Source organism: Panthera tigris, chromosome F3 (genome assembly GCF_018350195.1).
Source record: "Panthera tigris isolate Pti1 chromosome F3, P.tigris_Pti1_mat1.1, whole genome shotgun sequence".
NCBI lineage: Eukaryota > Metazoa > Chordata > Mammalia > Carnivora > Felidae > Panthera > Panthera tigris.
Genome location: NC_056678.1, coordinates 57,414,838 through 57,436,946, shown reverse-complemented (window position 1 = coordinate 57,436,946; position 22,109 = coordinate 57,414,838). Strand labels below are relative to the sequence as shown.

General features: G+C 38.8%; 1 protein-coding gene across 5 annotated transcripts; it reads left to right on the top strand.

Annotated features, from left to right (window-relative positions):
- The first annotated feature begins 466 nt into the window (after window positions 1-466).
- On the top strand, window positions 467-21,073 carry BPNT1 (3'(2'), 5'-bisphosphate nucleotidase 1). 5 transcript variants are annotated; one of them, XM_007072813.2, is made up of 10 exons: window positions 467-538; window positions 5,504-5,631; window positions 8,240-8,344; window positions 9,086-9,193; window positions 10,639-10,687; window positions 12,422-12,513; window positions 13,617-13,661; window positions 16,225-16,422; window positions 18,788-18,893; window positions 20,419-21,073. In XM_007072813.2, the coding sequence occupies exons 2-10, from the start codon at window positions 5,512-5,514 to the stop codon at window positions 20,565-20,567; spliced, it is 972 nt and encodes a 323-aa protein (XP_007072875.1). In that variant the 5' UTR covers window positions 467-538; window positions 5,504-5,511; the 3' UTR covers window positions 20,568-21,073. The 5 variants fall into 5 exon arrangements, with proteins under 5 accessions (XP_007072875.1, XP_007072874.1, XP_007072876.1 ...); XM_007072812.2 differs by having other exon boundaries at window positions 486-637; XM_007072814.3 differs by lacking the exon at window positions 467-538 and adding an exon at window positions 1,997-2,114.
- The last annotated feature ends 1,036 nt before the right edge of the window (window positions 21,074-22,109 follow it).

Here is a 22,109-nt window from a genome sequence, read left to right as displayed (position 1 = left end):
CCCTCTCTCTCTGTCCCTTCCCCACTGTGCTCTCTCTCTCTCTCTCTCTAAGCGAATAAACATTACAAAAAAAAAAAAATCTCATAAAAAAAAAGGTAAAAGCTAGTGACCATTTCGCAGAGAGCCCCACTGCCATTGCGAGCAGAAGTGCAGGTGTCGTGGACCTCCTGAAGCCACTTTTCGAACAACTGGGGTTCGAGGTTAAGCAGTCGCTGGCCGCCGCAGGGCGATATTACTATCTAACATTACTACTAACATTTTAAGAGTGAAACATACATACAAAGAGGACTGGAAGACCCCTGAAATCAGAAAGAACCTTTAAAAGTAGACACACCCCTCGCTGTGACCCGAGGCGACATGGGCCGCCGGAAAGTTCAGGGAAAACACGGAGAAACGGAGTTACCCTGCAGGTCCGGAGTCTCCCGCGGTCGTGGGAGCAGCTGTTCTGCGCCTGCGCCGAATTTCCCGCATGCTCAGTAGCTGCAGTAGGTTGTCCTGCATCCGCCAACGTATGACCTATTGCCGGGGAGAAGGCCAGGTACTGGAAGCTACCAGGGACCTGTTGCTTGATAGCTTTTAGTTGTTGTTGTCAACCTTCCAAGTGTCTTTCGTCTAGCTTTGTTCCAGGCTTGTCACTGTAAGTTTCTCCCCTGCGGGTCAGAGCAAGGGCCTTGGGCAGATCTGAGTCATTTATTGGTCCCCTAACTCCACCCCTTTGCAGAGATATAAGGAGATTTCAGGGATTTATGTTAAAAAAAGAAAAGAAAAGATTGCGGGAATCAGATTGCCTCTCCAGACATTCCAATTTCGGACCTAGATTCTTGAGTGTCAACAATTTGATTGTTTGATTTGTTTTTGTGCTCTGGGATCTTTTCATGGCAATATATTGTAGAAATAGCAAGGCAAACCTAGACAGTGGGTTCGTTAGAGACTGCCTTACGCCTAAAATTAAATTTCGTTAAAATAGCACACATTCTTCCTACTGTCTTTGCTGCATACTTATAGACTTGCTTGAATGCATGCTTGCTAACAGTGCTCTGGAGGATGTTCCCTCACAGGCTAGCCCACATTGGTCATATTTATCCATGCCAGTCTTACACATGAACAATCATCTTTTGCTGTTTTAATTTGCATTTCTTTCATAATTAGTGAGGTTGAGCATTTCATGTAATTAACTAATGGCCATTGCTTTTCGTTTTCTAGGAATAGACTGTGTCCTTTGCTCATTTTTCTACTGGATTATTTATCTTTAACATGATGATGTAAAAAGCCCTCTACATAACCAAAGTTAACCCAGATGTCTAGGCTGTGATACAATTTTTTTTTTCTCATTTTGTCACTCATCTGCTTTGTGGTAAACTGGCTACATAGATATTTTAGTTTTTATGCAAATTTGTCAATGTTCTTTTATAGATTGTTAGTTTTTCTCATGTTTAAAAGTCCTTTACCAAATTTATAAAATATTTAATATAGTTTTATTTTCATACTTTTATGGTTCATTCTTTACTTCTAAAATCATTCATTGATCTGGAGTATATATTTGATACAAAGAATGCAGAAAGTTTTAACTTTTAAAAAGATTAGTAATTGTTCTTGTCATTTTTTTGCACAATTAACTTTCCCTTGTGATTTGAAATACCACCTGTAGTATCTGTTTCTGGAATTTAATTCTGCCCAGGACTAAACTCTTTAATTACTATAGTTTTATATCGTATTTTGATAACTGGTAAAGAGTGTATCTCTGCTTGTTGTTCTTTTTTCAGAATTTGCTCTGTCGTGCTCATATTTTTATTTTTCCAGATGCCTTTGCACCTAGCATCATTTGATCAGGTTTCAAAAGATATATAATCTTTGTATTTTGATTGGGAACTCATCATTCATTTAAAAATTTTTTTTAATGTTTGGGCAGGGAGAGCGGGAGACACAGAATCCAAACCAGGCTCCAGGCTCTGGGCTGTCGTTACAGAGCCCAACATGGGGCTCGAACTCATGGACTATGAGATCATGACTTGAGCCAAAGTGGGATGTTTAACCGACTGCCAGCCAGGCGCCCCGTCATCATTCGTTTTTGGATCCTAATCCTCATGTGCTCACCACCTTTATATCGATTCAAGGTACATTTCCCAGGCTATCAGAGGAAATGGATCATTTGATTCCTGTTGTGTTTATCCTTCCAAGTTAGCCCTATTGGCAACTGTAAAGATTTCTTAAAGAGTGGGATGTCGGGTTGATAGCCTTAACTGGCATGCAACCTTTTTCATACATACTCTAAACCTCAACCTCCAAATGTTATGAAAAAGAATCTGTACTGTGATTCAGGGTCGTATTGGTTATCATATTACAATGATTACATATTATCATACTACATATTACATTGACCCCAGGGTCAAAATAATGTTGCAGAAGTTATAGGAATTGTTTCACCCTTAACACTGCCCTGATGTCTCTGCAGGAGAGCCAGTAATGAGGACAATTATTACAATAATGGTTAGCCAGTATCATTTAGTGCTTACTTTGTGCCAGGAACTGTTACAAGTGCTTTGCATGCAATCCTCATTTAATAATTACAGCAACCCTATGCTATAGATGATATTGTTAGCTCCGTTTTATAGCTGGAGGCACAGAAAATTAAGTGGCTTTCCAAAGATCAGACAGCTAACATATGCCAGAACCAGGATTTTAAGACTGGCAGTGAAATCCAGTGCCTGTGCCTTTAGCTACCTCATGATGTTTTGAGTAAGCTTTCAGAAAGACGTGTTCACAAAAGGCGGTGTTTTAGGACCCAGAAGGTATAAAACTGGTAGAGAAGGAAGTACAGTGTGTGTAATTTGACCTGCTATAAGGAAGTTAGCAACTTGCAGGTAGCTTTTCAGACTTGCTCTGGCGCTCCAATACCATCAACGTCAACGAGTGATTCTCCAACAGGTGATTCTCGTTTGGGTTCTGGGAGGGAACGCAATTAAAAAGGCTAACAGGAACCTCTTTTACAGATGTGTTTTGATAATATGATTAGATTAATTTTCTTTATATTAAGGGCCAAAATTGTATTCATTTGTTCAAGAAATATGTAAGAATATTAGACAGGGATAATAATTTTATTAATTATGTTTGAATCAAAGTATTTCAGAGAAATTGGTTGGCATATTTTCTTACTTGCCAACTAGAAGTGATTTGCAGGATCTCTTTAAAAATCAAACCTAGGGGCACCTGGGTGACTCAGTTGGTTAAGCATCAGACTTCGGCGCAGGTCTTGATCTCAGGGTTCGGGAGTTGGAGCCCCACATGGGGCTCGCTGCTGTCAGTGCAGAGCCCGCTTTGGATCCTCTGCCCCCCCCCCCTGCGCCTCCCCCTGCTCATTCTCTCTCTCTCTCTCAAAAATAAACATAAACAAAATTAAAAACCAAACCATTCTTATGAAACTGATGTTAGCTTTAAATGGCAGTTCATGTAGTATGCATTTTATGAGGAATGTAGTAAAAAGACAAAGCCTGAAAGCTTGTCTTTATGAAAAAATACTGTGAACTTGGCAAACATAAAGGGAAGTGGTTTATTTAGATATGAAGCCTGATAAGTCTAGAATGATTGCTTAATTAGCTCAAAGGTAAATGATATCTTGAAAAGTTAGAACACTACCACACAGTGAGGGAAAAGGATCTGCCTTTCATAAATGTCATTTTATAGAAGATGGGGACTGAACGAGCATACCAACACATAGTACCACAACAGCGGTTAGGACATATGGGCAGTACGTAATTAGTTGCCTGAAGACTACCTTTTCCAGAGTAGAATAAATCAGATAGGTAGCCAGTCATGGATACTAAGGGAGTAGAGGTAAAGTCCACAAAGTATTTGCTGAATTATTTCTCCTGTTTTCAATTTGAGGTGTTCCTGCATGAGTAATTTTCACGAGCAGTTTTTCCACATGTAGTACCTAGCATGCCAAGAAAATGACTGTAGCCTGATGATATAATAAGATAAACAGGATTTAAATACATAGGAATTTGTTTTATTTTCATCTTAATTCCCGACAGCTACTGGCCACAGGATGGTGTTCATTACCTTACATCAAATTCAATTATGTTCTCCTTCTGAAGGGTTTCAAACGCTTCACTTGTTTTTTGTCTCAATTATGTTCATAATGCCTGTGAATAAAATGTGGATGACAGGAAAAAGATGTAAAAAAGAGCTTGAAAGCCTCATCAGATCAAACATGCAGTCAGAAATTGGTGGTAGGATGATGGCTGTTGCCGAATTGAGGTTTATAATGTCTTTTCTGTTCTGTTTTGTGTTCCTTTAATGCATTAAAATAATGTTGACCTGATTTGATTGGGGGAGGGGGGAGGGGATCATCGGGCAGTTCCCTGTAAGCGTTCTGAGACAGAGATAAAGCCCAAGAGGTTTATTAGGGAGTGTTCTTGGGATCACTTGTGGGAAGTGGAAAGTAAGCAGTGATGCCTTGTGGGGGGTTGGGAATTGGGCCAGGACAGAGTCCCAGCCAAGGTCTCGGTCAACCAACCGTGCTGGGCATTCAGAAGCTCGGATGAGCCATCAGAGTTAGGGTGGCACCCAGCTGGAGTGTGGCGTGACCTTTAAATCCATCCCCTCTGTTGACCAGTTTCAGGTGAAGTGACTCATCTTAGCAGATAAATTCCCAGAGAAAGGTGGCAGGTAAGGGCCATCTGTTCGTGGCACTCTCAGCAGCTGGGGAAATGTCCTTCAGCCCTGAAGGGAATCTGAATGGTACATTGCAGCCTCAGAACAGTCACTAAAATTGCAGAATTTGTATTTGTATTTTCAAAGAGGAATTTACTTTATCCTAAAGGCTGTTTTTTTCCGCATTTTTCATTGGGCCAGGGGCTATTCTGACACTCATGACTTTTCCACATGATTGGTCTTTACCCCAATTAATTATGTCACTTGTTCTCTTTATCTGGTAACTGACGATGGTAGTAATAAATAACCAGCAGGTTAAATTTTATTTAATCTGTAATGGACTATTCTGTGTTTTTTAGGAACTAATTATCATCACGTGCAGTCCCTCCTCTTTTTAATTACTGCACACATCCATCCACATCCCTTACGCTGTCCATACCTCTCTTGGCACTTACTAGTTTTATGTTACAGGCTTTAGGTTATAATATTTTATCACCAATCCACCAAAATATTAGCTCCTCGGTGGCAGATGTTTTATCTTATTAGTCTCTGCAGCACCTTCCATGGCCTTTGCACATACATTCATATATCTCATACATCCAACTTTTTCACATGCTCATAGGCCTGGGCCAGCTTACCCTATGCTTCAAAATGTACCATCTGCAGAGAGAGAGTGCTATAAAATTTATTGAAAGAATCAATGCTGAAATGGAAGTTTTTCCAAGTCTCTTTTAGTAAATATTTATTAAGGAATCTGCACAGTTAGGCACTCAATAAATATGTATTGAGTTGAATTCAAGTAAATAAAACCAGTAGAAAGTAACACAACTTTCTCTTCATTTCCCCCCAGGGCTTATCATGGCTTCCAGTCACACTGTGTTGATGCGGCTGGTGGCCTCGGCGTATTCTGTTGCTCAAAAGGCAGGAACCATAATCAGACGTGTTCTTGCTGAAGGAGACCTGGGTATCGTGGAGAAGGTACTGAAAGTCTCATCTCATTTCATACCAACTTTATTTTTGTTCCTTGAAGTTTAATTTATTTATATTTTTGAGAGAGAGAGAGTGCGAGCAGGGGAGGGGCAGAGAGAGAGGGACAGAGGATCCGCAGCGGGCTCTGTGCTGACAGCAAATAGCCCCATGTGGGGCTCACGGGGCTCGAACCCATGAACCATGAGACCATGACCTGAGCCAAAGTTGGACGCCTAACCGACGGAGCCACACAGGTGGCCCCAAACATTTCACTTTAATTCATGTTTCATGTCAACCAAGAAAAGATCATTGCTGATAGATCATAAGACTCTGCTTCTCTTTTTCTCTAACGATTAACTTAATACAGTTTTAATTCATTGAACGCATCTTCTCAAAAATGTTGTGGAAGAGGAGGACATGAAATCATACTTATCTGGGGCCCATGGGTGGCTCAGTTGGTTAAGTGTTGGACTCTTGATTTTGGCTCAGGTCATGATCTCACAGTTCGTGAGTTCAAGCCCCACGTCGGGCTCTGCACTGACAGCAGGGAGCCTGCTTGGGATTTCCTGTCTTCCTCTCTCTCTACCCCTCTCCCGCTGGTGTGCATGTGTGCTGTTTCAAAAATAAATAAACATTAAAAAAAAAGACATCACACTTACCAAATTTATCAAAAAATGAACCTGGTAAGAGTAGTTAATATATTGGTTAGTTAATATGTTGGATCACAGAATAAGTATTCAAAAAGTTACAAACACTGAGAAAAGAGGGCCAAGTCCAACAGGATATTATATTGGGAATAATTATAAGGTCCCAAAGTATTAATGTTCAAGGAATAAGAAGTAAATCTGATTTATAATTGTTTGAAAAAGAGGTTTTAGTTGAAAACATACTGAGTGATAAATCAGCAATGTAATTCGGCAACTTTCAGAAGGCTACTAATCTCACTGCCTTTTTTATAAAGTGTTTTTACTGTTATGAAAAATAGGAAATAAAGAAAAATAGCAAAAATAAAGAAAAGTTATCCATCACACCACCACTGCCAATACTTATGATCATTTCTTTTCAGATAGTTTCCTTACGGCATCGCTTATTTTTACATTGATTTTATATTGTCATTGTGTTAGATGTACCACATTGTAGCCTGTAGCTCAGAAGTAATGGAAAAACAGTATTCAAGTTAGGAAAAGGTAATAATCGCACTGTCCTCTTTACCGGTCAGACGCTTCGAGTACTTTATATCTACTTGTTGACAGCTCATTTTAAAAGAGGAAGGGCAGAATTAAATTTGTCACACAAAGTATCGAGTGCCAGATGAGGTCTGGCACTATGTCAGTAGAAAGCGCAGGAAGTATTATCCTGGAGAAGAAAAGAATTGGGATAGCTTTCCTCGTATACTTCATGGCCGTCAGTGTCTTTTCTCTAGAGAGCAATGTCTAGACTTGATTGCTGTATGTTATCTCCAAATTTAACAAATCTTTTCAAAGTTTCAGCAGATATTTCTAGAGCGGCTACCATGTGCCAGACACAATTCTTTAGGAAATAAAACAAAGATCTTTGTCTCTGTGGCCCTATATTATACAGTTACTTTGCATTGAGATGACGAGCAGACTTCAGTGTGGCATAAGAGTCTTTGATTTTCATGATTGTTCCCTTGTCTCACTCTCACTCAAAAGTATTATAAAATTTCTACTATTTGAAATAACATAATCCGTAAACCCACCTAACCAGGCATATGTAAATTGCAACATTTCATAATTCTGTGAAAGCAAACTAACAAAAGAGGTTGTAGCTGTCAATTACCAGATTTTCCACTGTCTTGCACTAGAATGACTATCTGACATACGGCTTGAGTGAGAATATTGTAGATGAGCTATACGTGTCGAATATTATTGCTGTTCATTTTCATATTTTTTATATTTGAGAAATAGGAATTCTTTGTATCATCCTGAGGACCTATTGAATTATTAGGGAAGTAGATGAGTAGACTAGTAGAAGATTAGTGAGTAGAAGTTGTAGAAGGATCCGTGTAAGGAATACCTTTCAAATAGCTAAAGATAAAGTTTTTAGCTCCGATTGCCTTGGAAAGTTATCAATTTCCTCTCTCTTCATCCTTTTTAAGTAAAATATTGATGTAGAGGGGCGCCTGGGTGGCTCAGTTGGTTAAGCGTCCGACTTCAGCTCCGGTCATGATCTCGCAGTCTGTGAGTTCGAGCCCCGCGTCGAGCTCTGTGCTGACGGCTCAGAGCCTGAAGCCTGCTTCGGATTCTGTGTTTCCCTCTCTCTCTGGCCCTCCCCCATTCATGCTCTGTCTCTGTCTGTCTCAAAAATAAATAAACATTAAAAAAAAAAAAAAGATTGATGTAGAGATCTTATGAAGAGGATTTCTCAATTGGGGGATAAAATGGTCTAATAATCTAAAAACTCCTTTCCAAACTTTAACCACTATAAATCCCATGAGAAAAACCAAACTGGGAAACTAGTTGACTCCTTTGGTGTTAAGTTCCATGAATCTAAAAGTAGACAGTGTGATTTAAATGATATTGACACTCATGCGTTAGGAGTCAGAGGACAACTTATTTCATACTAGTTCTGCTGAAATTTGCATTCTTTGTTGCAGACCTGTCCCACAGACCTGCAGACCAAAGCTGACCGGTTGGCACAAATGAGTGTATGCTCTTCACTGGCACGGAAATTCCCCAAACTAACAATTATAGGGGAAGAGGTAAGACTTGTGTGAATCTGTGAATTCAATGTTGTGATACAATATGTGTGATGCAATACGTTTTTAATGACTGTTCCCCATATGGATTTACAATTGCCCCTTAAAGATTTATATACCACTATTCCTATTTCAAAGTGTTGTATCTGGTGTTTTAACACCAAAATGATTTGTCATATTCCTTGGACTTGAAGGAAATGTCTGATAATAAAATATTTTGGTCCATTTTTAGGCAGGTATCTCACTTCTAGACCGTAAAAGATAGTTCCTGTTGTAATAATCAGCAGACAAACTATAAGATGGGATGAGTTCTAGAACTTTGGAATAAAAATGGATTTTGTTATTTCTCGTTGCGTTTTTTGTTTAAAATTAGGCGTATTTGTGCACTTACCCAAAGACTATAACACTGGAAGTGGTGGAGTTTGCCTGTCCTGTGTTTGAGAGGGAGGTATCAGATGTCAGAACAACTTTACTTAAATACATTTATAGCACTGAGATATATATTTTTTAATTGTTCAGGATAAGAAGGATGGGGTTTTTTGTAGTCAACTTTGCTCAGCCATATGTGGTCATTTTTGCAATTTGATTTGATTTGCTTTACTTTCTACTCGGTTAAACTCTAAACATAAAGGGCAAACAGGAAGCCCTCGTGACCCACAGTGCTGCAGTTGTTCTGTTATGAAGACAAAGGCTGCTCTGTAAACACCAAATAGCTTCAGTGACCATCAGTGTTCTCTGCCCTAGGATCTGCCTTCTGAAGAAGTAGATCAAGAACTGATTGAAGATGGTCAGTGGGAGGAGATACTGAAGCAACCGTGCCCATCACAGTACAGTGCTATTAAAGAGGAGGACGTATGATCCAGATCATTATTTCGTTCTTTGTCAGCCTTCATGTTGTTGCTCTAGTAGATAAAATTTGCCAGTAATGTTGAGAAGTTGGTAGATATAAAATAGGGCCAACCAGGAGCTTGAAATCTTTCAGGGCCAGCATAGAAGTACCAGGCAACCACATGGAATGTATGATCTGTTAAGTTAGGGTTTAGTTTCTTATCCTCTTGGCTTCTTCTCTAAAACTATTATTAAAAATACCTGAAGGAAGAACATCTAATTTGTTAGATTTGGGTAAAACATTCCATTGCTAGAAGGAGATGAAATAGATCCCTACGTTATATGTTTTGAAGGCCATAAAAATCACCTTACTTACTTATTTTGATTTGTTTAACATACATTCGTCAAATACCTACTATGAGTAAGGCATTTTGCTCTGTGATTTGGAGGACAGAAAGAAAATGAAACATGGTGTCTTCCATCCGAAATATGCCTCATTCACAAATTCACATCAAGCATTATAGCTCTAGTGGGTAATGGCTACATATCGTGAATCACGTTAAAATCCTAAGGAGAAGGGATTTCTTTTTAATGTACCATCCGTTCATAAAACATTCATTTTTCTTTGCTGTATATTATTGGTATCCTTAAGTTCAAGTCAGACTGTCATTATTTTTTTAAATCAGCATTATATGCCAAAGTGAGTACCAGCCACATGTTGTTCAAAATATTTTGGGTGCCACTTTAGTTTTCCCTGTATTACCACATAGAGCTCAGTGTGTTCATAGCATTGTGTTTAGTGTTCAGGTGACAACAAATTTATTAGTTAAGCATTTTGTATTTAAAAGTCTTTGAGAGAGTGCGAGTTGGGGAGAGGGGCAGAGGGAGAGAGAGAGAGATAACCTTAAGCAAGCTCCACACTTGGCATAGAGCCCACACAGAGCTTGATCCCACAACCGTGGGATTATGATGTGAGCTGAAATCACGAGTTGGACGCTCAACCGACTGAGCCACCCAGGCGCCCCACATATTTAAAATTTTTAGGTCAGGGGTGCCTGCATGGCTCAGTAGGTTAAGCATCCGACTTTGGCTCAGGTCACGATCTCACAGTTCGTGGGTTTGAGCACCCCCTTGGGCTCTGTGCTGACAGCTCGGAGCCTGGAGCCTGCTTCAGAGTCTGTGTCTCCTCCTCTCTCTGCCCCTCCCCCGTTCGTGTTCTGTCTTTCTCTGTCTCTCAAAGGTAAATAAATGTTAAAAAAAAAAATTAAAATTCTTAAATCAGACTTTTCTCCAATTTAAATGGACGTTTTCCATGATTACAAAATATAAGGTTTTTTACTATCACGAAACTGATGACATTAGCTTAAGCAATTCATAGTATAATTTTAAAAATGAAAAAAGTATTTTTAATCTACTTAAACCTATTTTTTAAATGTTGTATACTTACTTTGGATATTTCTCTTATTTAGCTTGTGGTCTGGGTTGATCCTCTGGACGGGACCAAGGAATACACTGAAGGTTGGTATCTCTTTGGTATTTGTTTCCAACAGCAATAGGTCTAGTGTATGATATTTGGTCGGCAACACTTAATATTTCGTCTGCTGCATGAAAACCTGGTATCCTATCTCACGTCCATGGCCTGAAGCTATATTTGTGCTCATCCTCGCTATCTTGTTGTATATCAGTGAGTGTCAAGACAGCGAGGGAGAAAATTCATCTCCTTCAAATACCACCCCCCCCCCGACCGTCTAACAGCCGTACAATTCTAATGTCCCCCAGGTGAGGATAGCTGGCACTAAGCCAGTGTCAACAGTGACAGCGCTGAACCCCCAGCTCTGTTGGGGTAGAAAACAATGTAAAGCCCAGCTGCACTGCTGGGCTGTGCCGCCTCTGCCCTCCCACACCGCTTCCACTCACCCTCCCCTCAACTGTGAGCTGCCTTCTCACTCACAGCCTTACCTTTAAAGATGAGTTTGGAGGGGCGCCTGGGAGGCTCAGTCGGCTAAGCGTCCAACCTTGGCTGAGGTCATGATATCATGGTTCCTGGGTTCAAGCCTCACTTCGGACTCTGCGCTGACAGCGAGGAGCCTGCTTTGGACCCTCTGTCTCCCTCTCTCTGCCCTTCCCCCACTTGCTGTCTCTCTCTCAAAATAAATAAATGAACTTAAAAAAATTAGGAAAAAAATAAAGATGAGTTTGGAAACACAGTACAATATTTCTTTGTGAAATTGTCTACAATGAGAAAACTCAGAAAGCAGCAGATTAAAATAAAATGGACAGCATTAAAGTAAAAAGACCATGCTCCGAGTCTTAGGTTTTAGGAGCATAGCGTACATACGCTTAGAGTTTTATTTTTGAAACAGAGATCTACATAGGTTTTCTGATACTGGCTCTCAGCTTTATAGCTTAAGAAAAAGAAGATTTCACATCATTATTAGAAAAACTTTCTCTGTCTTTGGATGAGACATACCTGTAATGAGTCTGTTGCACAGTGTATATGCAAATGTACATATGCACACGCAGTACAACTTCTCAATGATCCGTTGAGAAATAGGGAAGCTCTAGATAGCTTAGTACATATAAGAACACCCAGATAGATTGTTTACATCTTGACCCCCACCTCCAGAGAATTTGATTCACTGGCTCTGGGAAGAACCCTGAGAATCAGTGTTAAAAATTATGCCAGTTAAGGGGCACTGGCTGGCTCAGTCAGTAGAGCATGAGACTCTTGATTTCAGGGTCGTAAATTTGAACCCTACGTTGGGCATCAAGCTGACTTTAAAAAACAAACAAACAAGAAAAAGCATGCCAGTTAATTCTGATGCTGCTTGACAACGCACAGACCCCACTTGGAGAAATGTTACCTTAGAGACTTGAAATGGAGGTCTAGACAGCAATCCTGGAATAGGGAGTGATCCAGCAGGCAGGAGTGACATGGATGGTGGCAGAAGGTCACAGCAGTTTGACAATAATGGCTGTGGAGTTATGGCTGGTTTATTCAATTGGTTTACAAATTGTACTAATGAGACCATGCCTATTGATTCAGTTAAGTGGCCATAGATCCTTCTTCTGTCTCTGGCCAGCTATCTCTTATAATTTGTGCATTTTGCCAGCAGAGGGATTGATCGTGGATGAATCATTACAAATTTCTTACCTTTATTCCAAAAATAACTTGGAGCAGTTGATGTGCTGATGATGCATTATATGTAATATGAGAAAGTTATATAATTGATATTCATTTCTTCCTCATAGGTCTTCTTGACAACGTGACAGTTCTTATTGGAATTGCTTATGAAGGAAGAGCCATAGCAGGAGTTATTAATCAGCCATATTACAACTACCAGGTATTACTATAAATGATATAAAAATATTTTATTAGATACAGTGTTATATGATTCCTGATGTTATCTAATCCAGTGATTTCTAACTTCATTGCCCATGCAGTTATTAGGGAAGTCAACAAAATACAGATTCCCAGGTCATACCCCAGACCTGTTGAATCAGAACCCCTCAGGGCACTGATACGAGGAATGTATACGTATGTATTTGTGTGTACAGAGGGACACTATGTATACTACATATACTTTTTTATGTATGCCTTATTTGAATGCCAAAGTTTGGGAATTACTGACATGGTTCTTGATTAGCTTGGTTATTGAGACACCTGATTTACAGGTGGTTCTTGAAGCATATTGAAGAAATGAGCCATTTCAACCAAGAAAAGATGCTAGCCATGTTGTTTTCCAGGTAAAGCTATATAATCCCTAAATTACAGTCAGCATTGATAATAGAACTAGCTATGCTCTTGCACTCATTTCTTCTATTTTGTCTCTCTAATCTGCTTTGACTTTCTATTATGCTCCCAAGAAATTGCTTTCCTTAGAAACAAGAGAATAATGTAATTCCAAGGCATAAATATACTGTGAAATCACATTAAATGTTGAAGGAAATTGTTGAAATGAAACAGTTGAGGTATTTGCATTACTGTGACCTTGATAGAACTTGGAGAATCGAAGTAACCAGAGTGGGGACTATTACTTCTGAATTGCTAGCTTGAGTTTAAGAGCAGGATTAATCTTTGCTTCTAAGATATTTTTTTCATGTGTATGATCATAACTTTTTATTTATAATTATGTGCCTCTTAAAATTATTTAGCAAAAATAGTTCTGCATTACTGAACAACTCTCTCGTACTACTTTAAGTGTCTCTTAATTTTTTTAATATGACTTTAACGTTTATACAGTACTATACGCAGACACAAGTTTGTGGTTTTTATGTAAACTTTAAAGTAAGTTAATACCATTACTCAAAAGAGGGGTGTTTAGTTCACAGATGATGTTGTAATGCATGGCACCTTTCATCCAAAGACGATCGCAGTGCTTAGGGGTTGTTGATAGTTTCCATCACTTCTTTCTGAGATTAGAAAACTTGTATTCATTTTCCACAGAACAATGAAAAGCAGAAGTTAAGGGAACACGGGAATGAAGCAAAGGTGAGAAAAAATAGGTAGGGTTTTGGCTCCACTAGTAGGTAGAAAACAAGGCAGTCTACTTGTGGTACCCAGGTGGCCATTGTGCCTCTCGTGTGTCTGTTCAATTCCTCCTGTCCTGCTTCTCCCACTGCTACCTCTCTCTCCTCTACAGTCCCTTCTGTACTCTCTTTTTCCTCTCATCCTTCATGCTTGCATATGCCTTAAAATTTGTTGCAACAAGTGGAAAAGTTGCCCAGCTCTGTTGATGGTATTCAAGGATGGATATTCAGCTTCAAATAGTCATCAGTATAAGAATAATTGCTAAAGTTTATCAAGAGCTTACTGTGTGCTGCCAGACTCAAGAGATTCACAGGCTTTATCTCATGTAATACCACAGTCCTATAAGGAAACCTTTATCCTTGTTTTAAAGAAGACGAAACTCAGGCAAGTAACTTGCCTGTCATGGACAAGATCTGGAGACTGAAACCGAGGTCCAGGCTCTTACCATTACTCTATATTGCCTTCTTGAGCCAGATAGAAGACTTCTAACAATTTGAACTTTAGTATTCTAACAGATATTGAGCCTGGTAAGCACTTAAAGGAAGCAGGGTGGCTTAGTGCAAAGAAACCTAATTGGTCTTTATGTCAGAGATAGCCTCTTAACCATTATGAACTGTAATTAACCATCATGAAGCCTTTGTTACGTCCAGAAAGTTGGTGTGGTGCTTTTGAAGGAGATGGAGAGATCAGGAGCACAGAGGAAGGCTAGCTGGCTGCCTCATGGGATTGCATTATCGCACCCAGGTGCCAGATTCCTTGGTCACATCCTCTTTGCCTACATACTCATTTATGGAGTGAATGTGACATTTTAGGAACCAGAATACCCATGTCTGCTCTTTTAGTATGATTTCCTTTCTTTTTCAGAATAAATGGAGATGAATTGATAAATAAGTTTCTTGAGAGCATGAGATTTATCTCAGCAATCAAACCGAGGCCCAATGAGCACCAGAGCCCATCTGTACTTTTCAGGTTCTAAGACTCTCCTGTGGTGTAGATTCAAGAATCTACAGAACAGAGGAAGCGCATGAACATATATTGAACACCAAGTGCGTATTCTCTGGTTCCTTTTTTGCCCCATATGCAGGGAGAGCTATGCACAGACCGCCTTCAGCAGGCAGCCTCTTCAAGCATTGTCTCACCTGAAAAGAGCTGCCTCACCCAGTGACGTGCCCTTTTTCAAGGCAGTCCATTTCCAATGACTGATTATTGCATGAGTATAAATGCCTGGTATTTCCTTCCAATTTTTACCACCCTGAGGGCCATTCTAGCTCAGAGCTAATCAGCTGAGGCTGTTGTTGGATCTGCATCACAGCTCGGTTTCTCCCTCTGCCCACTCATGTTTCCTTCCCTCCCTTGCACAGGTGTTAATCCCAAGGGTCCTCCCTAATGAACACCCTCCCTAATTCAGAGTCTGCTTCCCACGGAATGCAACCTGCAACATAAGCATATTTCACTATAACAGCACCCAGGATGCCGCCAGTGGACAAATAAGATGATGTGTTTCAAAGCATTTTGATAAGTAAAATGCAGTATAATTTAGCAATGAAGGATATCAGCTTTGAATACAGATGAGCCTGAGTTTGGTTATGGTCTTCCCAGAGTCCTTGGTCAGGTTACTTAATGATTCCACATCTCATATTTCTCATCTGTAAAACAAGGATGGTAATACTTGCTTCATGGAGTTGCTTGGGGGGTTAAATGAAATAATACATGTAAGGCACTTAGTATAGTGCCTGGTATGGTACTTGCTTAGAATTCAGTAACATATATGTCTGTATGTCTCTGGTATATGTTTAGTATATTAACATAATGGTGTTTTGATGACTCTGTGCTAATGATTTTATGCATCAGTTTTACTTTCCATGAAATACAAGTTTTGTTTTTCTGTATAAAGTATATAGCTAAAACAAAGTTCTTTGAGCTCTGCAAAGGAAAATGCAGGTGCTAAGATTGCATTATCATTGCCATTTTACCACCACAATTGTCAGTAAAAATGTTAACCCTGACCCCATTATCCGTGGCTACTCTTCAGTATCAGCCTATTCAGTTGCCGTGTCTCCGTAGCTGCAAAATACATTATCACTGTTACTTATTCCCATAGTAACAAGACCCTTGCTGTTCCTTAGATGATGAAAAGTAGTAATCAGTATATGGTGTTTCATTTCCTGGGTACTTCAGTACCTTTTGCAAACAACCATTTTCAGATACAACAACGATATCATTGGCTGATTCAGAGAGAGACACGAATCGGTATATGATTTTTCCTTGCCTGAGGACTTCAAGGAATAACCATAAGTTCCCTTCAGTGCCTCTTAAACCCAATTATTAGCCAAAACAACAAGAGAATAATCCTCTGATTATCTCAGGAAAATTTCATTGTCGATGATATTGTTCTGGTTCTTTATAACATTATCATATTTTTATTTCAAAAAAATCATGATGCTAACATAACTCAGCATTCTATTTATGGCTGACATTTTTCTCCAGACTATTACAAGCTTTTCTGTTTCACTCATTTATATAGGCAGGACCAGATGCTGTGTTGGGGAGGACAATCTGGGGAGTTTTAGGTTTAGGTGCCTTTGGGTTTCAGCTGAAAGAGGCGCCTGCTGGAAAACACATCATCACAACCACCCGGTCCCATGGCAGCAAGTTGGTGATGGACTGTGTGGCGGCTATGAACCCGGACGATGTGCTACGAGTGGGAGGAGCAGGAAATAAGGTACGAAAGCGTCTGCCGTTCTGCTGAAATGCAATTGAGTCTTTGACAGAAATCCCAAGCTTTAAAAAAAAAAAAAAAAAAAGTGAAATCAGGGTTGGGGAGAAAGAATTAGAGATTGTAACTGACCATCAAAGGCACATTTCAGCAACATTTGAATTTTTAAAAAATGTTATGGTTCAAGTCTTTTTTACCTAAGAGTGTTCAGTGCTAATAGAAGTCACCAGGATAAGATCCTGTGCCTCTTGCCAGCCCTCCTGTTCTCGAGGACTCTCCGGGGTTACTTCTAGATCTTTTATTCTGCGGACTCCAAGGATGGGCCTGCCTGCCTTTCCTGGATGCTTCCCCCATTCTTTCATCTAGGCTTCCATCCTCCTGAAAAAATTGTGAAATGGAACACAATTTGATCTTCATCCTTCCCAGCCCTGATCTCTTCTCCTCTGATTGCCCCCTGGATATCATCATCCTGACATCCTTCAGGTATCTCAAAGTCAACATGTCTAGTTGGAGCTCTTCCTTTTTCTTCCTGCTCCATGTGCGGTCCTCCTATTTCCTGTCTGCTAAATGGCACCACCATTTTCCTAACTGCTCCAGGCAGACACCTGAAAGTCTTCCTGGACTCCTTCATTCCTCACAGCCTATCTCTGTATCTTCTTAATTCCTCCCTAATGTCTCCTCTTGTCCATCTTAACTGCCCCCACCCTACTTGAATCCTATTATCATCCTTCACCCAGACTTTACAGTAGCTTGCAGTGGTCTCTCTGTTCAGTCCCAGCCCTCACATTAACATAGAGCCGTTAAACATGCAAAACTTACCATCTGCCACTCCCTTGCCCCAGACCCTTGGACACCTCCCTGCACCACAATTGAAAATCCAAGCCTATAAGAATGGAATGTAAATTCCTCTATATCTTGTTCCTTGGACACACCCAAGCCTTATCTCACGACATCCCCCAGCTCAGAAGCTAGCGATACTGCCCGTGGTTCTGGATGCATGTGCATTGCACACTTGTGTGCCTGGCACAGGAAGGCAAAGAATAAATACTTACCGAACTGAGTGGATTTAATTTTTCTTCACCTACCCTTTGGAAGCAATAATCAACCATTTTTAGATTTTTCAAAAGCACTTACTGGTATGAGGATGAAAATAGGAGTTTAAAAATAATAATATTTTGGAAAAAAACCTAAAACATTTCAAAGTAAAAATATATTCTTGGTATTCACCAAATATAAATAGTGACAGGTGTGATTTCTCTTTGCCCTTACTTTTATAAGCACAAAAATCCCATTACATCTTTTATTCCCAAGGAGCACCATTCTCCTTAGGAACTAAGTCCCCATCCTGCACATTCCCCACCTTTTCTCCTATAAAAAGACCTTGTTAGGCAGTTATTCACTTTTTTTATATATATCAAGGACTTATTTAAGGATCTAATGAAGGCTACAGCCCTTCCTCCCTCAAAAAATATCCTGAAATAGTTCTTGGCCCATAATAAGACTTGACACACAGTTGCTAAATGAAAGGAAAACCGTTTACTTAAAAGTCTCCAGGAAGGTTTAATCAAGTTTGCTGGCGTTCTTGAGCATCAAGAAAAACAATTGAATGTGACCAATTCCTTTCCTTAAAGAATTCACTGAGATTTTCCTCATTCTGTCAGTGTGGCCTCCTCATCTGAATATTTGAAATCTGAATTTTATAGTACTGATTATTTTACAGCATAACCAAAAAATAAGTAAATAACTAATGAAAGCTTGATATAATTGCTCTTTATAGAGTCATGCAATTTCTATCAGTGACCTCAGTTTTGTTTGAGAGTTGTAAGAGTTACTAAGATGACAATTTAAAAATTCATATTTTGGCATTAGAAACCGCAATGCATAGGATTCCCAAGACTTCAGAAGCTACTTGTTAGACTAGTCCGCGCTGCGTATCTGTTAGGACTTACTATAGTTTATACATTAGCGCACTACTTGATATTCTTCTATCCTTTATCTAACAATGGTCACTTCCTTACAAGATTGAAAAACTTTCATTTTTCTATAATATGCAATATGTTGATTTTACAGTAAGAGAAAAACAACATAATAAAAAGAAAATTAAATCTATCTGACTAGGACTATGAAGACTGTTCCGATAGACTCGTAGCTTATTAAACCACTTTCCCCCCTCAGGTCACTATATTATTCTATATTCTATAGTATTCTATATGTTTCTCCCTAATACTCATATCATTTAAACCTGCTAAACGCTTTAACCTAAGTTGAGTTGGACAGAGGAATTGAAATATACTTGATAAAAAGCAATTTCTCTGATTTGTTTTTCAATTATTTCATGGTCCAAGGATAATTATTATCTCTAATCTTACAGATTATTCAGCTGATTGAAGGCAAAGCCTCTGCCTATGTATTTGCAAGTCCTGGATGTAAGAAATGGGATACTTGTGCTCCAGAAGTTATTTTACATGCTGTGGGAGGTCAGTCCCTTTTATTGTGGGGAATTAGAGTTTTTATAGTTTTTATGTTATGCTAAGATATAATTTTTCAGTATGTTATTTTACCTAGACTGTGAGGATATAAAAGCTACAAGGAATCCTAGAGATTAGCCAGTGCAACTCCTGTATTTCATAGAGATAGAAAATAGATTTTCAGTAAATTCCTCTTTCTTTAGTTATTGTTTACCTTTTGGACTTTGATCTACATACAGTTGATTTGATTTGATTTGATTTGATTTTTTTTTATTTTAGAGGGAGAGTGAGAACAGGAGAGGGGGCAGAGGGGGAGAGAGAGAGAGACAGACTGAGAGAGAGAGAGAGAGAGAGAGAGAGACAGAGAGAGAGAGAATCTTGAGCAGTCTCCACGCTGATTCAGGGTTCGATCCCACAACCCTGGGATCATGATCTGAGCCAAAATCAAGAGTCAGACACTCACCAATTGTGCCAACCAGGCACCCCTACATACAGTTGATTTATTTTTTTAATGTTTTTTTTTTTAATTTATTTTTGAGAGAGAGACAGAGCGTGAACAGGGGAGGGGCAAAGAGAGAGAGACACACAGAATCCGAGGAGGCTCCAGGCTCTGAGCTGTCAACACAGAGCTGGACGCGGGGCTCGAATTGCAAACCACGAGATCATGACCTGAGCCGAAGTGGGCCACTTAACCAACAGAGCCACCCAGGTGCCCCACATACAGTTGCTTCATTTAAGCCCTTAATGATTTATGGCTTTAATACTACTAGGGTTTTTTTTTTTTTTCCTTGAAAAGTAAAATATTCATCACCATTGTCTTCACTGCAGTTTCATTTAAGCAAATATTGGTAAATATCTTAGTACTAGTGCTTAAGATCATAGAGTTAGAATTTTTTTTAATCTGACTGAAAATATACTACAAATATATACATAGTAAGATGATTTTTCAATTTCTAATAGACATCAGTTCACTTGTACTCTTGAAACACTTGATTTTTTTCTATAATTTCTCCTAATATATTATCAATATCTCATTAGTATATTACATGACAAGGAAGTTAGATTCATCACAATCCCATCTCTTTAAAGTATATAATTAAACTGTATTGTAACACAATTATATTTGATGAACATACTTCACTTAAACTCTTATTAAATAAAGTATTAATATTCAATGGAAGAATAAAGAAAACACTTCTGAAAATGGGAATCGTTGTGTTGGAGTAGAACCGACAAGAAATGTAATCACCTCAGGATAAGAGAAATTAATTGATACTGAGAAATATAAATTAAAAATGCTAAGTGAAATTAGTTTTAATCAGGGAGAAAAATAGTTTGTTATCTTTCAGTTAGTCAAAATTGCTCTATAGTTTTAAATTCAAGTGAATGAAAACTTAACCTTTCTAGTCACTCATTTATCTTATCCAGAATGAATTGATATTATTGTACAGGGAAGTAAAAGGAACTTAAAAATAGCTAGAAACATAACCATGTGGTCAGCCACTAATGTCGTATTGATGTTTTTTTGCTGTAGGCAAGTTAACCGATATCCATGGAAATGCCCTTCAGTATAACAAGGAAGTGAAGCATATGAACTCCGCAGGCGTCCTGGCCACACTGCGCAATCACAACTACTATGCAAGTCGAGTTCCAGAATCCGTTAAAAGTGCTCTTGTTCCTTAAAGGAAAATCTCATGGACTTAGCTAGGAGAAGAACTTGATTCTCAAAATACTGTACTTTAATTAGATGGAATTAGAGTTCCACTTTATTCATTGTTGATCAGTGATTTATATTTACTTAGGAGTAGAAAAAGGAATTAAAGAATTTCTTGATTAATTATTCACCCAGACCAGTTGTGACAACTGAAGGGTTTATCAAGTAAGTGTGTTGATGGTTCTTTTCCTCCTTGTATTTGGATAAATGAAAGGAAGGCTTAATTTCAACTCCCTATTCTGGTCAGTTGTATAATCAACATTCCTGTTATTGTGAACAAGATTTCTTTAGGGCACAAAACCGCAAGTTGTTACCTGAATCTCATTCTTGTTTTTCACAGTAGTTTTAAAAGTTGTCCTTATTCCAGTGATGAATACACTAATACTCCAGGGATGAATACACTAAAATGTCATGTATGTGGATGAAACAGATTTATGGGAAGATTCTTTATAATAAATGAAATCATTTAATTCTAGTTCTTTATGTTCTTTACCATCTTTTAAAAATTTTGAGTAGTATTTGAAAATTACATATTCTCTACTGTGCACATTATTCTTATGGCATCATTGTAATGACTATGGAAATTTAGGTAATTACCTTAGTTTTTTCCAAGGGGAGATTATAACATAAGCTATCAAAATCATTCTGACGTTCTGCCCAGATTTTTCTTTTTTAGGTCTCTTTGCAGTGCTTTTAAATACATTTCTCTGTTACTGGATTAGAGAAAAGTGGTTTAAATTAATGGTTCTCAAACCCAACTACATCACCTAGGAAGCTTTTCAAAAATACGTTCATAGGCTTCATCCCAGCAGTTTTGATTCTGTATATTTTTAGAAAGCTATTCTGTGGACTTTGATAATCACTGAAGTTTAGATAATAACTTCACAGCATCTGTAACATAGCCTGAAGTGTGGCATCTTGACATTGACACCTTTGACCACTCCAGTCTCTTATAACTCTCTTCTCAGTGATTTTCTTCTTCCTTCTCCAGCCATGCCCACCTAGTCTCCTTTCTTGGTTTCTCTTTGTCTCTCTTCATTTCAATGTCAGTGGGTTCACCAAGATTCTGCTCTGGGTTCTACCTTTTCACTAGATGATCTGATCCACACATATGGCTTCACCTGTTTACCCTTAATTCCAAAATCTTTGTCTAGTTTAGAATTCTCAGGGGCACCTGACTGGCTCAGTCAGTAGAGCATATGATTCTTGATCTGGGAGTTGTGAGTGCAAGCCCCACTTTGGGTGTAGAGCTTACTTTAAAACAACAACAACAATCCTCTCAAATTTTAAATTGCCATGCCCAAAAGCCTGTTTTGGTGTCTCACAGGTATCTGTGAATTACTATGTCTACAAAGCTCTTCATTCTTTCCCATCCCTCCTTATTTTACCAGTCCTCAAGGTGATTCTAGTAATTGAACAAATTTGGAAATCGCTTCCTAAATCCATTTACTTCCCTCTAAGAGTAGAGTTCTCTATCTATAAAGAGGAGACTAAACCTAATTTTCTTAATA

Coding starts and splice junctions, on each gene's coding strand:
- BPNT1 (XM_007072813.2), top strand. CDS start 5,512: ATGGCTTCCAGTCACACTGTGTTGATGCGGCTGGTGGCCTCGGCGTAT. Junction 12,514..13,616: donor AGCCATATTACAACTACCAG/GTATTACTATAA, acceptor CATTTTCCACAG/AACAATGAAAAGCAGAAGTT. Junction 18,894..20,418: donor TATTTTACATGCTGTGGGAG/GTCAGTCCCTTT, acceptor TTTTTGCTGTAG/GCAAGTTAACCGATATCCAT.